Source organism: Topomyia yanbarensis, chromosome 3 (assembly GCF_030247195.1).
Source record: "Topomyia yanbarensis strain Yona2022 chromosome 3, ASM3024719v1, whole genome shotgun sequence".
NCBI classification, from domain to species: Eukaryota; Metazoa; Arthropoda; class Insecta; order Diptera; family Culicidae; genus Topomyia; species Topomyia yanbarensis.
The window spans coordinates 325,536,817-325,553,946 of record NC_080672.1 but is presented as its reverse complement, the minus strand read 5'-3'; the positions used below and the strand labels follow the sequence as shown (position 1 = coordinate 325,553,946).

The following is a 17,130-nucleotide window of genomic DNA, read 5'->3' as shown; positions in this document are numbered from 1 at the left end:
TTTAGTGTTCTGGAAAGAAGAAGAATTGGCCTTTCCAACGATATGCCACGTTCTGTTCTTTTGTCGAAAATACTTTGCGGTTTTGGGACAACAATATGAAAACTACCATAATTTTGCGATTTTTCCATGACAATTATGAAAATTGCTCAACATTCTTCTACAGAAGCGTTATTGTTTTAATTAAAATTTAGAGAGATCATTTCAGTTGAACTCTTAACTTGCTCGCATGAACTTCACTATAGGTATTGTCTCGCACCATAATGATCTCTTCCGTTATTTTTCTTATTTTCTAGTTCACATACTTTTGAATGTATACGTTATCGAGCAAAAAAATATTTTTTGAAAATTTTATATGAGACGGAATTAGATGTTTACCCTAAACTTCCATTTAGACAAAGACCTAATGAAAATGTTGAACAATTTTCATATTTTCAATGAAAAAATTGGAAAATTATGGTTACTTTCATATTATTGCTTTTCTTTTTAACACACTTAGAGAATTTAAAATCGGTTCAAAAATGACCGCGTAGAAAAATTTATCGTGCAGAAAATCATGAAAAATAGTTTTTTTTGCTACAAATCAAGATTTTCAGGGAATACTAAATTGATCAAACATGGTATTGTGTTGTATTTAACGAGATGTACAACCTTTTTTAATAGACCACTTTAAAAGAACATTTCAGTTTTTTTTTTAAATTTTGTGGCACCTTGTAATTGATTGATGATTTAATGGACTACAATAAATCATCAGTTAACATTCTACACAGACAAGACCATGCGTATTCTCTACGCACAATGAATACCCAATGAATTTGTCCCCTACTTGGTCCAATAAACACTAAACAAATAAAGAAATTGGTTTGCTCAGTCGAATGAAATGTCATCTCGATTGGCATTATTCTCTTATAATGCCATTAAATCAAATAACATTTACAATTACCAATTGGTACATACGACCAAATATGTGCAATGCTGAATATAATAAAATGAAGACTACTTACTTGTTTGCAATAAAATAAGCTGGGAACAAATTAATTGCTAAACCAAGGAGGTTCATTTTCAAAAATAGCTCTGTTGATGAATCACTCAAAAAAGTAGGTGATAAGGGACGCCAACGCAAATAGCTGACCACCACCGTACTGAAAGAGGCTATACGTCATAGTCGAAATACTAGTATCTGTTTTGATGATGGAATGCAAATGTATTTTAATATTATAGTAGAATTAAACGGAAGCTAATTCCCATTCTCTCAAACACCATACAGACCCTTTTGAAAGACCATAAATATTGTCTGTGCCAAATTTCACAACCTTTGCTACACCATAAACAGTCACAGTAACCCATATATATCCCAAAAAATGCCCATTTTGTGCGGGATCTACCGGACCATTGAGTGAGAGTCAATTTGGACCATGAGCAGGAAAGCATTATCGCTTTGCTTTGCTTCTGGGAATGCATCATCTACTGATTGGAGACTAGTTTTCTTCTTCTGGTGGATGCATTTATTCCAATACTTCCCATGTTCACACAATCACACTCCCACGCGCTGTTTATTTTGAGTTTACACTGTACTGGTTCATTTACACATTTAACATTACATACGTCTGCTCTGATTCGAGACAGTCTTCCAGATCACTTCACAGCTTGAACAAGCTTCAGAAAGAAAATCGCCTGAGCAAGCTTCGGATAGAAAATCACCTGATTGTAACGATTCAATCAACCGTTTCGAATTGGAGTTCTGCATTCCCGAACGGGCCATAAACTGAACAAAGTATTATTAACGATCGGCAGTGTTTTAAGAAGATGCACTGGATGCAATAATATAAATAAACATAATAGTGCAGCCTGGCTGAGCTACCAAGAGAAAGTTCAAAAGTTTATCGCTGTAATTCCGTAGAGAGTGTGCGGTACCTCGACATAGCCGGACACACCGCTCGAGTATTGGAATTCGATCAATCATCCTTCGAGATAATCGGTTTCCGCAAGATTTCGCTCCAGGCAGTATGTGCAAATCAGTTCTGGCTTTCTCAGATGACAACTTTGCACACTGTGAATAAGCAGCTTGTGCGGGATCCTCCCTGATGTGAGGCGCGTTTCGCAGCTGATTCAATAGTCATAAAAAAGATTCAAGTGCAGTGAGTAACCGAAAAATCGCACAGACGCGTAGACGCCTCAACTGTGTAAAGATTAACCTTGTTTTGAATGTAGCAAAATTTTGCCAAAAAAGGCCATCTAAAAGGTCGGTCGTTTCTGTGTGGTCCACGTTCGGACCATCACATCGTTATAATCTTTCGTAATTCTATGGCGTAAACTGTACCTGTCATTGCCCGGTATCCCGCGGTTCATATTCAGTCACCATGTTCTGTTTAGGTAAGTATCAAATAGTTGGAAACAATACCGTCATCGGGTCGTTAATAACCGGAACGTCACAGACGACGAGACAATATTAGCTCTTTGATAATCTATAATACCCAAACCCGTGGCGAGCGTTTCTCGTATTGTCATGTTCTGCGTGGATGCACTATTCTGATGATAAAGACGATTGTGGGTTGCACACGTATCACTTTCAGGGATGATAGCTGATGTTTTGTCACAGCAAGTCGTCTTTAGGATAAGGGAGCTTATGGGTCACATTGCAGTGAGTGTTTAAATTGTACAGTTGGTGGAAACGTGATCTTTGAGAATCTTATTAAAATTTTCTTGCTGTACTCATGAATCAGATTGTGAACGTGGTGGTTTCTTATGGTATATTGGTAATATTTTATTTGGAATTGTGCAAGGTCAAGCTAAAGAATAATAGTTAAGCGATAATTGGATCAAGACAGTTGTTGAGATTGGAAACAAATTCGGAATGATATGAAAATAACGATGCATTTTTTCGTGAAGCGTGTTGTGTTAAGTTGGTCAATCAGTTATCAATCCCAACGCACTGTTCACAGGTTTGTTAAATTTGCTTGAGTACAGCTTTATTCGAGAGCTTAATATTCGCATTTGTCCAATTAAAAATTCGTTCAAGAAATTATGAAACAAAGATCACGATTTTGCGAACTGAACGATTTACGAAAACCGTGATCAAGTTCCTGAAATTATGAATAAAAAACCACGCACTCATGAAACTATTTGCGTTTCCAAAAAAGTAGTACGCCCCGAATATATGCATGGCAGAACATGGACACGTTTAGTTTTTCTTGTGATTCTGGTTTATAATTTGGGGATACACAGCCGACAGTTGAACGATGTTCATAATACCTGGTGCTTATTCGCAATTTTCGTAATTACTCATCACGTTACCGTCATGAGCTTGCTGTCGGGTTTTTCTGTCAAAATAGTGTGTTTTATGTTCTTGATTTCAGGATCTTAGTCGCAATTTTCATAAATTCTTTTCACGCCATAGTGGTATTTTAGTCATGAATTGAGTAATTCATCTTCATGATTTCAAGATCATAGTCACGATTTTTGATATTTTAATCACGTGTAATTTGATGTTTATTCATGATTTCAGGATCTTATTCACGATTTTCGTAATTTCTATTCATGTTATCGTGATATTTTAGTCACGAGTAGAGTAATTTATGATCATGATCTTAGCCCCGAGTTTTGATGTTTATGTCAGGAGTAGTGTGATTTATGTTCACGATTTCAGGATCTTAGTCACGACGTTCGTAATTTACATGCACATTATGATGTATATAACTCCACGATTCATGTTCATGATATCACCGGTATTATGATGATATTTGTAATTTCACTTTGCCTTATCGCGAAATGTTATTTTTTGGTTACAATCGGATTTTTTACTTGGTGTAACGTGATAATATTAACTAGATTCGCCGTATCTTGTTTTGTGAACTATATTGTAAACACGATTTGTAACTCTATAATGTTTTTGGTGCTCAGCGCAGTTTTCGCTTTCTGTCGAGACCTTATCAAATGAATACGGATCGTACGTCTCCCAACCTTTGAACGGAACGGATCGTTATATTACACAGTGGTGTTCGGTGTGTAAATTTCAGTGATTCAAGGTCATCCTTTGTTCGTTCGTTAGCTGCCATTCTGCTGGTGCCGGCAGTAAATCCAGTACATTGTTTTCGCTGGTGCGGAACAATCGACGTTGTTTGCAGATAAGTTTTGCTTTATTTTTTTTCCTCGTTTGCTTTCTTTCCTTTTCCCTACTTTTACTCTACCTTTACTCTACCTCTACCTCAAATAATAAGACACATTCCCGTTTATATAACGCTCTGCCCTCGTGCTTAAATGGCCGAGGGCGAAATACCATCTGATGTAATCATGGAAGTCCCTGATCCCCCTAACACTCGCATTGCTCCCCGTATAAAGCAGTACCCAGAAGGTTCCTCTGGGCCATGGGGTGTATATTTTCGGACCGGAGAGAAACCGGTTAATATATTAAAACTTTCTCGAGATCTGACTGCTAATTACCCGGCCGTAACTCAGATAACACGTGTTCGGGCAAACAAGATACGTGTTCTAGTGAGTGATCTCGGCCAGGCAAACGCAATTGCTTGCTGTGAGCGCTTTACGCGGGAATTTAAAGCGTACGTGCCTTGTGTGGCCTGTGAAATCGATGGGGTAGTGTCCGAACCGCGCCTGAAATGCGTAGAACTGTTGGAGCACGGGGTTGGCTGCTTTAAGGACCTTTCACTTGAACAGATTAAGATCTTGGAATGCAAACAATTGTATACCGCAAACACCGAGGGAGGTAAGACTACCTACTCTCTATCAGGCTCGATTCGGGTGACATTCGCCGGGTCCTCTCTTCCCAACTACATCCTCCTTGACAAGGTTCGCCTACCAGTTCGCCTGTTCGTACCGCGGGTCATGAACTGCAGCAATTGCAAGCAGTTGGGCCACACAGCCACATATTGTGGAAATAAGAAACGATGCGGCAAATGCGAAGGAGAGCATGAGGATGACTCTTGCGACAAAGAAACTGAAAAGTGTATTTGCTGCGGGGGCCCTTCACATGCTCTTAACTCATGTCCTGCGTACAAGCAGCGCGGGGATAAAATTAAGGGCTCCCTTAAGGAACGCTCAAGGCGTTCTTATGCAGAAATGCTAAAGAATGCTTCGCCATCTGTCCTGTCCGAAAATCCCTATGCTGGTTTGGCTAACGTTGAGCAAGAATCTGACGACCCACGAGAGGGAACATCTTTGGTTAACCCAGGGGAATCCAGGAAGAGGAGAAATCCAGTCTCCCCTACATTGCCTCGTAAGGGTGCCAAGGTGTCGTCCACTCAGAGTGCGCCATCTACAACCAATAAATCCAACGAAGTGATGCACAAAAGCCGAAGCAATTTGCTCCAGGACTTGGAAATATTAATTCTAACAAGGAGTACCCACCACTTCCAGGGACATCCAAAACCCCAAGTGTCCCCTTTTTTCAAACAGATACTCAGTCCAGTAGCGGACTAATGAAATTTTCTGACATAGTGGACTTAATTTTCACAGCTTTCAATGTTACTGATCCTCTTAAAAGCCTTCTGATACGTTTTCTTCCTATAGTGCAAACATTTTTGAAGCAGTTGACTACTAAATGGCCCCTCCTTGCAGCGATCGTATCCTTCGATGGCTAAGTCATCGAACGAGGTCACCGATTCGATCACTGTTCTACAGTGGAACAGCAGAAGTATCCTCCCGAAAATCGATTTCTTTAAATTTTTACTAAATAGTTTAAAATGTGATGCTTTCGCATTATGTGAAACTTGGTTAACTTCCGATATAAATCTCAACTTCCACGACTTTAATATAATTCGTCTGGATCGAGAAAACCCCTATGGAGGAGTACTTTGGGGGATCAAAAAGTGCTATTCTTTCAACCGAATTAACCTCCCTTCGACACCAGGCATTGAAATTGTCGCTTGTCAAGTTTTAATCAAAGGTAAAGACCTTTGCATTGCTTCCATCTACATTCCTCCTAGAGCCTCGGTAGGGCACCGAACGCTTTGTAATATCACGGAATCCTTACCGGCACCGCGGCTAGTTCTGGGAGACTTTAACTCGCACGGTACGGTATGGGGCTGTCTTCATGATGATAATAGATCAACATTAATCCAAGATCTTTGCGATAATTTCAACATGACCATCTTAAACACGGGAGAAATGACGCGGATTCCTACACCACCAGCACGCGCAAGCGCGTTGGATTTATCGCTTTGCTCGACATCGCTACAGTTAGATTGCATGTGGAAGGTGATCCCTGATCCCCACGGTAGCGATCATTTGCCTATCGTGATTTCAATTGCTAACGGTTCAAGACCATCGGAAACAATCAATGTCTCGTATGACCTCACACGGAACATTGATTGGAAGAGTTACACGACCGCGATATCCGTTAAAATCGAATCCACTCAAGAACTTCCTCCGGAGGAAGAGTACAGGTTTTTGGCTGGCTTGATTCTCGACAGTGCGAATCAAGCTCAGACTAAACCAGTACCCAGCGCGAATACCCATGGACGGTCTCCCACCCTGTGGTGGGATAAAGAGTGCTCAGAGCTGTACGCGGAAAAGTCCACTGCATATAAGGCCTTCCGGGAAGACGGGTTACCCGCTAGCTATCAACAGTACGCGTCGTTAGAAAGGCGAATGAAGAGTCTAATGAAAGCCAAAAAACGCAGTTATTGGCGCCGGTTCGTCGACGGGTTAACGAGAGAAACAGCGATGAGCACTCTTTGGGGTACGGCCCGACGTATGCGTAACCGTAATAGTACCAACGAGAACGTGGAATATTCAAACCGTTGGATATTCGCTTTCGCCAAGAAGATCTGTCCGGACTCTGTCCCGGTACAGAAAACGTGCCGCGCCGCGTCTCCTCACGATACCGCGAACGAAATACCGTTTTCGATGGTGGAGTTCTCACTTGCTCTCTTATCGTGCAACAATAACGCCCCAGGGTTGGACAGAATCAAATTCAACTCGCTGAAGAATCTGCCTGACACTGCAAAAAGGCGCTTGTTGAATTTATTTAACAAGTTTCTTGAGGGTAACATTGTGGCTTATGAATGGAGGCAAGTGAAGGTCATCGCCATCCAAAAACCAGGAAAACCAGCCTCCGACCACAACTCGTATCGGCCGATTGCAATGCTGTCCTGTATTCGGAAGTTATTCGAGAAAATGATCTTGTTTCGCCTCGACAATTGGGTTGAAGCAAATGGCTTACTGTCAGATACACAATTTGGCTTCCGTAAAGGCAAAGGGACGAACAATTGCCTTGCGTTGCTTTCTACAGAAATCCAAATGGCATATGCTAACAAAGAGCAGATGGCATCAGTCTTCTTGGATATTAAGGGGGCTTTTGACTCAGTTTCTATCAACATTCTGTCAGAGAAGCTGCACCAGCATGGTCTTTCGCCAATTTTAAATAACTTTTTGCTAAACCTGTTGTCTGAAAAGCACATGCACTTTTCGCATGGCGATTTAACAACATCGCGATTTAGCTACATGGGTCTTCCCCAGGGCTCATGTCTAAGTCCCCTGCTCTACAATTTCTACGTGAATGACATTGACGATTGTCTTGCCAATTCATGCACGCTAAGGCAACTTGCAGACGACGGGGTGGTCTCTGTTACAGGGCCCAAAGCTGCCGACTTGCAAGGACCATTACAAAATACCTTGGACAATTTGTCTGCTTGGGCTCTTCAGCTGGGTATTGAGTTCTCCACGGAGAAAACTGAGTTGGTTGTTTTTTCTAGGAAGCGTGAGCCGGCGCAACTCCAGCTTTTATTAATGGATGCAACGATCAACCAGGTTTTCACATTTAAATATCTCGGGATCTGGTTCGACTCTAAAGGTACCTGGGGATGTCACATTAGGTATCTGAAACAGAAATGCCAACAAAGGATCAATTTTCTCCGAACAATAACTGGAACATGGTGGGGTGCTCACCCAGGAGACCTGATCAGATTGTACCAAACAACGATATTGTCGGTGATGGAGTACGGGTGTTTCTGTTTCCGCTCCGCTGCGAACATACACTTCATCAAACTGGAGAGAATCCAGTATCGTTGCTTGCGCATTGCCTTGGGTTGCATGCACTCGACCCATACGATGAGTCTCGAAGTGCTGGCGGGCGTTCTTCCGCTAAAAAATCGATTTTGGGAGCTCTCATATCGATTGCTCATCCGATGCGACATTCTGAACCCGTTGGTAGTTCAAAATTTCGAGAGGCTCGTCGAGTTTAATTCTCAAACCCGTTTTATGTCCTTGTACTTCGACTACATGGCACAGAGCATCAATCCTTCTTCGTACAATCCCAACCGTGTCCGTTTCCTAGATACTTCTGATTCTACTGTATTCTTCGACACATCCATGAAGGAAGAGATTCGTGGAATCCCGGACCATATACGCCCGCAGGTGATCCCCAATATATTTTATAATAAATTCCGAGAAGTCGACTGCGACAAAATGTTTTACACTGACGGATCAAATCTCGATGGGTCCACTGGCTTCGGTATCTTCAACAATACTATCACCGCTTCATTCAAGCTCAATGATCCCGCTTCAGTTTACGTCGCAGAGTTAGCTGCAATGCAGTACACCCTTGGGATCATCGACACTCTGCCCACAGATCACTACTTCATCGTTTCGGACAGCCTCAGCTCTATCGAGGCTCTTCGTGCGGTGAACCCTAAAAAGCAACTCCCGTATTTTCTGTGGATGATACAGGAGTCCTTGTGTACGTTATCTGAAAAATCTTATCTGATTACCTTTGTTTGGGTCCCCTCTCATTGCTCTATCCCGGGCAATGAAAAGGCCGACTCATTAGCAAAGGTGGGCGCATTAAATGGTGACATATACGAAAGACCAATCTGCTTCAACGAATTTTTTAGTATTTGTCGTCAGAGGACACTCAATAGTTGGCAAACCTCGTGGAGCAATGGTGAACTTGGACGATGGCTACATTCCATTATCCCAAAGGTATCAACGAAGCCTTGGTTCAGGGGGATGGATGTGGGTCGGGATTTTATTCGTGTAATGTCCCGACTTATGTCCAACCACTACACCTTGGATGCGCATTTGCGGCGTATTGGGCTTGCGGAGAGTAGTCTGTGCGCTTGTGACGGGGGCTATCACGACATCGAGCACGTTGTCTGGGTATGCGCTGGGTACTTGGACGCCAGGTCTCAGTTAAAGGATTCCCTTCGGGCCCGAGGTAGACCACCCAATGTCCCAGTCCGAGATATACTGGCAAATCGTGATTTCCCCTATATGTCCCTTATTTATACTTTCATAAAAACGACAAATATCCCAATTTAGCCCCTCTCTTTTTATTTCTCGTTTTAGAAGCTTTCTCCTGCCTTGTGGGACCGATCAGCTCCAGACTGCAACTATGTAACCGCCGTCGCACTTACCACTACGGAAACTGAAGCGAGAGCGACTCAAGGTCCGATGACTTTTGAAGGATTCCCCGCGGGTCCGAAGAATACCATCCGCCAATCCGACCTACTAGACTGAGGCGGTAATCTTTTGCTGATCTCCCGTTTGCCCGAAAGTTGGAAGTTTTGCTCTTCTCTCCCGGTCACCATCTACGCTTTCTCTCCCCTGTCCTTGATACAACTGCTTCTATAGCCCCCCTCTGAATATCTTGACCAAGCATAAGTCTCCGCTAAAAAAGTTCAAATTTGTATTCTGTATTCCTAGTTTTAAGATAGTTGTAATTTTACCTCTTTGTTAAAACTATTGTCCCCCATCTTGTAAATAGAATTGTATACCTAGTCTTAAAACACCTGCGAATTTTCTCATAAATATTTGTTCCCCCTTTTGTGTACCAAACTATATTGTTAGTTTTAAGATAACTGTAAATATTTCCTAAAAATTATTACTATTGAATTCCTTGTTTTAAAATTTTTTCATAAAAAAAATCTTTTGCCCTCTCTTGTATATAGAATCTTATTTCTAGTCTTAAGATAGCTGTAAAATTTTTCTTTTTAAAAAAAATATTTCAACATTGTAACCTCCTAGTTTTAAAATATCCAAAATGTAAAAACAAAAGCATTTGGCACCGCCAAGCTAACGCATTTGTGCCTATCAAATAAACGAAATGAATAAAAAAAAATTACGTACTACTATTTCCAACAGTATAGATTCTCACAAAGAGAAAAATGCAAGTGTTTTTGTAATGATTTTGGCGCGCTAGTTCATAAACAATAAAACATGTAATTAAAAACGTACCTTTGAACGATTTTGTTAAAAATATTGAACAAATATTGATTTAGTGACGGGGGTGGATATTAGAGTGGCTCGCGGTTGTATGAGAAAACTCCAAAATTTTTGAACTAGCGGGCACACCACTTTTTGAGTTCCTTTTGTGGTCCCAAATGCCTGTGCAAAATTTCGTAGCGGTTGGTTACTTCCCGGGTTTGCGCATTGCGTTCAAAGTTTGTATGGGATTTTATATGGGGAAATTTTGCATCTACGTTAACAAAGATCGCTATTTCACTCAATATGAAAAAAAAAATTTCTGCATTTAGATTGAACCATAAGTTTTAAAATCGTAAATATTTTTCAAAAACTTGTAGCTAGTTACTGTCTTTGACTAAGTTTTTAACCAAGGTTAGAACTATAGTTTTATAAAGCTGGTTTTTCATATTGACTGAAAGAACAATCTTTATTAACGTAAATGCAAAATAATTGAACGCAATGCGCAAACTCGGGAAGTTTTGAGACCCATGTATACCGTGTCTATAATTAAAAAAACTAGTGTACTTTGGAAAAATGTTATAAACTAATTTATACTAAAATTTATGAAAAATGCGTTTTATATTGTAGGTACCAAAGGTGATGTTTATGTTATTAAGACCCGCACAGAGTGAAGCCAAACCTACCTATCGAATAGTCAGATGGCTACCTATCGTGCAAAGTCAACAAACATTCTTCTCTTGGAGAACATGCAAGAAAAGTATTAGTGTTGAGGAAAATAATATCATGGCGAAATATTTCAATCGCCTAAACAAGACACTGTATTCAATATATTATACTTTTTGAAACAATGTAAAATAAATTACATGGAATAGTATTATGATTAAAGTGTTATAAGCATCAAAACAGTAGGTTTTCAATTCGCTCCACTGGGTAACTCGGTTGAAGTCACTCAAAGTTACAGCAAAAACTGTGAGTGCCAGGTACAAAGAAAAGGACATCATTTTAGGCAGTGTTGCGCATTCCTCTGTACGGGACTCTACACGCAGAAGAATCAAGCCTTCTTGAATCAACAAAGCGTTTAGTTGAATCTAAAATGTGACGAATGACTGTTTCAAACTAAAATGGGCGTTCCTCGAAAGCATGCATTTGGTTTAGTTCAACAAAAACTTCTGTTTGCATTTTAAATATAAACATTGTTGATTCCAAATAAAATTTGTTGAATCTAACTGATCCCTTCGTTAAAAACCAACTGTTTGTTTGTTTTCAACTAAATTTGAGTTGTTCTCTCCTTTGGTTAATACAAAAGATTTGTTTTGTTTCTTCGAACTTGTTTGTTGAGTTAAACTTATCCTAATTTTGTTGTTTCAAACGAAATATTTGTTAAAACTATTAAAAAGCCAACAAATGAATTTGTTCGTAACTTCAAGCAACAGCATTGATTGAATCAAACATGAATCTTGCTTGTCACTATATCAAACGGGAAAATTGTTATTTGAAACCAAAATTTGTTCATCTTAACTAATTTTTTCTGCGTGTGTAATACCACAGACTCTAGTAGGTACCACTACGGATTTATCATTTATTCACCACACAATATACTTACTTAAAAAAATTCAAAATTTCGAAAAAGGCTCCGCTCGAACTTCAACAAATAAATATATTATTAAATTTGAATAGTTTTCATGAAAATTAAAAATGTAATTTTTCACTGTTTGATCTAAAAATACTCAAATGTGCGCGAGTATTACAGTGTATTTAATGCTAAATAGGACAATTTCTTTTTGAACTTGAACATTCCAAAGAGGTTTGAAAACAATTGCCGAGTGAAATTTTCCAACATTCGAGAAATTCCTTTCGTCTCTACGAATTTTCACTTAAACTTTCATTTTGAACTTCGACGACAACCGAATCGCTTGTGAACATAAATTATTCCGCATTTTGTGGGCTATTGTTTAGTTCAAACTTTCTAAATGCAAGCCTAAAAAGTCCTCACAGGCGCAGCAATTAATCTCTGCGTTAAACTAAGAGTTGAAATCACATCTTATCTGTTATTCCTATCATAATCATAATCAAGTGTGCCATGTTTAGTTTCATTGCAGCTGATCTTTACCCTTCCGTCTTATCAGCTTATCTGTATCATCTTCCATTCATTTAGAAATAAAATCACCAGTTTTTCATTAGGCAAGCAGTACGCATCGCTCGTTCGCCTCAGTCTTCCTTTATTGTATTGTTTGACCGATAATGCTAATATTCCTGAACTCACGTTTGATTTTAAGCGTTGAACGATACTATAAACTGAAACCGGTGTACTCGGATAAACGACTACTACAGGACACTGACCGAGTAGAACTACTGCTAGATCGGTGCTATACTAAATGTCATCAATTTGCTCTTGCCCTTGTAGCACGAACTGCCGCAGTTTCGAGCTCGAATCGTCTGAAGAATCCTGTCAGCAGAAGCAACTCATCCGAGTACGATGTTGAAATTGGAGAAAGAACCCCCCTACTACTGGCAAAAGTGCACCATGAATCGGCTCGAGACCGACGTAATCAACAGCTGCAAACCATTCAAACAACGGCACTACTCGGAATATTGGCACTTGTGTTGTTCCTGCTGCTTGGAATCATAATAGCGATATACTTGATGCTTCTACAAGGTAAGTTAAATTGTTAAATTTCCATCGGCACTCATTTCATTAAAAATATACATTTTGCAGTTCCACGACCATGGCCAGTGTCCCACCCGTTCTATCTAGTAGAGCGTCCTACATGGTGGTCTCATTCTGCAGCATTGGAGGCATCTCCCTTAAACAAGTCCGCTGTGATGAATCTAATCGTTATGCACACAGGTAGCGAGCCATGTCACGATCAAGCAACGTGTTGCCAATCGGCACGTGATGCTCAAAATTACGCTTGGGACAACACAGCGACACACATTCCGTACAATTTTTTGATTGGAGGTGATGGCAAAACATACGAGGCACGGGGTTGGAAAGGGCAGCATGGCTTCCCCGAGCTTCCCGGGCGTAACGATACCATTGTGGTGGGAATTATAGGTAAATGAGCAGCACTGTTTCGATTGTAGTAACACTGTATGCTCAACATTGTGCTGATTATGTTTTCTCCCTTTTTAGGAACCTACAATAACAAACGCCCCGACGATGTGCTGTTCGCCGAAACGAAAGCATTGATTACGGAGTCCATTCGACGATTCAGCTTATCGCCCGCTTATCGGATGTACGGTGTGGTCAACCAGTCCACGTCAGGGAATAATGCTGTTGCTCTATACGCAGAACTGAAGCGATGGAAACATTGGAAGGGGTTTATTACAATCTAGAAAAACTTTTTAGGTAAAATAGCTAGCTTCAATTCGATTACAAGTATTATAGAATGTTCTAATAAATGTTAGAAAATGGGCAGAATTTTTAAAGAATTTCCATTACTTAAATTTGTTCTTCAAGAATTTGTCCTTGTGTTCGAGAGCACAACTCTTGACAGTCTTGTATATATCTCGCCAAGATATTTTAAAACTATAAAGAATTCGCTGTCGGTGTGCTTAAGGTCTTGATGATTACATAGCCGGCTCGGAACAATGATTTAATCGACCCTAATACTCTAGTACTTTTGAAAAATTCATTTGTCTCTCTTCCGACACTCGTGCTACATGCCTAGCTCGTGCTTTATCGGCCTCCCACAGTAGTTGATCCAGGGAGGGGAGGTCATTACATATTGCACAATGTTGATTTTGAAATCGAGATTTCGAGCCCCTCCTGATTTTTTTTGGTTTCATTTTGGAGTCTCTCGCTAGAGTTATGCGAAGGTATGGTATAGCAATGCGTTTTTTTCCTAACCTAAAAAAACAAACGAAATCTCTAACGAAAGCCTTGCGATTATTTTTATATTTTTGTGTATTATGCCTATCGTCCATTACGCCTAACGTACATTATGCCAATCGTCCATTATGCCTAACGTCCATTATGCCTAACGTACTCAAGCCTAACGTATGTATGCCTAACGTACTTATGCCTAACGTATTTATGCCAAATGTCGCGCACCCGTATATAAGGGACATATAGAGGACATCGCGGCTTGCCAACACATCTCGAACCGGGACGTTGGGTGGCCTTCCTCGGGCCTGGAGGGTGTTCATAAGCCGAGACCTGGCGGAACTGTACTCGGTGCATGCCCAGACAATGTGCTCGATGTCGTGATAGCCGTCGCCACAAGCGCAGATACCACTCTCCACGAGCCCAATACGTCGGAGATGTGCATCCAGCGTGTAATGGTTTGTCATGAGTCGCGACATCACATGAATGAAATCACGACCCACATCCATCCCCTTGAACCAAGGTTTCGTCGATACCTTAGGGACTATCGAATGTAGCCACCTTCCTAGCTCCCCATTGTTCCACGAGGTTTTCCAACTTTCGAGGGTTCTCTGATGAGTAATACTGAAAAATTCGTGGAAGCAAATTAGTCTCAAAAACGTCACTTTCAAGGGCACCCACCTTAGCTAAGGAGTCCGCCTTTTCATTGCCCGGAATGGAGCAATGAGAAGGGACCCACACCAAGGTAATCTGGAAAGATTTGTCAGTTAAAGCACTCAGTAGCTCCCGTATTTTTCCCAAAAAATACGAGGAATGTTTTCCATGTTTCATCGAGCGAATAGTGTCAATAGAACTCAGACTATCCGAGACGGTGAAGTAATGGTCTGCGGGTAATGTGTCAATGACTCCAAGGGTATACTGAATAGCAGCTAGTTCTGCGGCGTAAACTGAAGCGGGGTCACTGAGTTTGTAGGAGGCGGTGAACTTTTGATTGAAAATACCGAAGCCAGTGGACCCTTCGAGGTTTGACCCCTCAGTATAAAACATCTTAGAATAGTCGACTTCTCGGAATTTATTATAAAAAATGTTTGGAACCACTTGAGGGCGTATGTGGTTCGGAATTCCACAGATCTCGTCTTTCACGGATGTGTCGAAGAAAACAGTAGATTCAGAAGTATTTATGAAATGGACACGTTTTGGATTGTAAGAAGAAGGATTAATATTCTGCGCCATGTAGTCAAAGTACAGGGACATGAAACGGGTCTGAGAATTGAGCTCAACAAGCCTTTCGAAATTTTCAATCACCACCGGGTTCAAGATATCGCATGGAATGAGCAATCGATATGAGAGTTCCCAAAATCGATTTTTCAGCGGGAAAACGCCCGACAGCACTTCGAGACTCATCGTATGGGTCGACTGCATGCACCCTAAGGCGATACGCAAACAACGATACTGAATTCTTTCGAGTTTTATGAAATGTATGTTCGCGGCGGAGCGAAAGCAGAAGCATCCGTATTCCATTACCGACAGTATCGTTGTTTGATACAACCTAATTAGGTCTCCTGGGTGGGCACCCCACCACGTTCCGGTTATTGTACGAAGAAAGTTTATCCTTTGTTGGCATTTCTGTTTCAGATACCTAATGTGGCATCCCCAAGTACCTTTCGAGTCGAACCAGACCCCTAGATATTTTACTGTGAAGACCTGAGCTATAGTTTGACCCATTAGTAGAAGCTGTAATTGTGCTGGTTCACGCTTCCTAAAAAATACAACTAGCTCAGTTTTCTCCGTAGAGAATTCGATACCCAGCTTAATAGCCCAAGCAGACAAATTTTCCAAGGTATTCTGTAATGGTCCTTGTAGATCGACAGCTTTGGGTCCCGTTACAGAAACCACGCCATCGTCTGCAAGTTGCCTTTACGTGCAGGAATTGTCAAGACATTCATCAATGTCGTTGACATAGAAATTGTATAAAAGGGGGCTTAGACATGAGCCCTGGGGAAGGCCCATGTAAGTAAATCGTGATGTCGATAAGTCACCATGCGGAAAATGCATGTGCTTTTCCGACAACAAGTTTAGTAAAAAGTTGTTTAAAGTTGCTGAAAGACCATGCTGGTGCAGCTTCTCTGAAAAAATGTTGATAGAAACTGAATCAAAAGCCCCTTTATATCTAGGAACATTGATGCCATCTGCTCTTTGCTAGCATAGGCCATTTGAATTTCTGTTGAGAGCAACGCAAGACAATCGTTCGTCCCTTTGCCTTTGCGAAAGCCAAATTGAGTATCTGACAGTAAGCCATTTGTTTCGACCCAATTGTCGAGGCGGAATAGGATCATTTTCTCGAACAACTTTCGGATACAGGACAGCATTGCGATCGGTCGATACGAATTGTGATCGGAGACTGTATCGATCATGGGTATCATGAGTATTATTATTGAAAAAACCTGTTTTAATCCACCAAGTGGTGCAATTGAGCCTTTCTCATTTATCCAAACTATGATTCATTAGCTGGTTTTGTTCAATATAATTGTGGACATGTCTATTACATTCTTATTTTACTTAGCACGTATCCCACGACTACCACGAAAGTAGACGCAGGCTATCTTTAAACAAAAAAAGTATATGGGAGACCGGGGCTAGTTTGCGGTGTTTTCTGTTTCCAATTTTTTACAGCTTTGATGTAGATCGATCTTGCAAAAAAGAACATGAGACTGTTGTCAACATCCTTCAATTTTATCAAAGTGTTTGTTGCATTGTCTTCGTTTTTATAGACCAAAAATGTGACGCGGGAACCCGCCAATTTACCCCGGCCCCGGGGTAAGTTAGCGGTATGTATGAATACGCCAGAAAATGGAGATTCAATTACATCAAAGGTTTGTGCTGAATGTTTTTTCAATAAAATTGTATATTAACCGACAATTGCCAATATATATTTCAGTCTCAATACCCCGGCATTTTACTTTGACGCGTATTCCATATTCAAAAGCATATTTTCGAAATCCTTCAGGCGATTGTCCGAAGTAAATATCCCCAGCATTGCCGAGATACACAAAGTTTTACTTTGGAGTGAATTCTATAAATAAAAATATTTGATGACAATATTTGTACTGTAAATAGTAGCGCCAACTTGCTCCGCGTGCGTCACCGGC

The 17,130-nt window shown here is 40.7% G+C and overlaps 1 protein-coding gene across 2 annotated transcripts; it reads left to right on the top strand.

Moving 5' to 3' along the window:
* Positions 1 to 1,622: 1,622 nt before the first annotated feature.
* LOC131691034 (peptidoglycan-recognition protein 1-like) lies at positions 1,623 to 13,587 on the top strand. Of its 2 annotated transcripts, XM_058977174.1 has the most exons (4): positions 1,623 to 2,370; positions 12,560 to 12,811; positions 12,872 to 13,210; positions 13,289 to 13,587. In XM_058977174.1, the coding sequence occupies exons 1-4, from the start codon at positions 2,358 to 2,360 to the stop codon at positions 13,489 to 13,491; spliced, it is 807 nt and encodes a 268-aa protein (XP_058833157.1). In that variant the 5' UTR covers positions 1,623 to 2,357; the 3' UTR covers positions 13,492 to 13,587. The 2 variants fall into 2 exon arrangements, with proteins under 2 accessions (XP_058833157.1, XP_058833156.1); XM_058977173.1 differs by lacking the exon at positions 1,623 to 2,370 and having other exon boundaries at positions 12,266 to 12,811.
* The last annotated feature ends 3,543 nt before the right edge of the window (positions 13,588 to 17,130 follow it).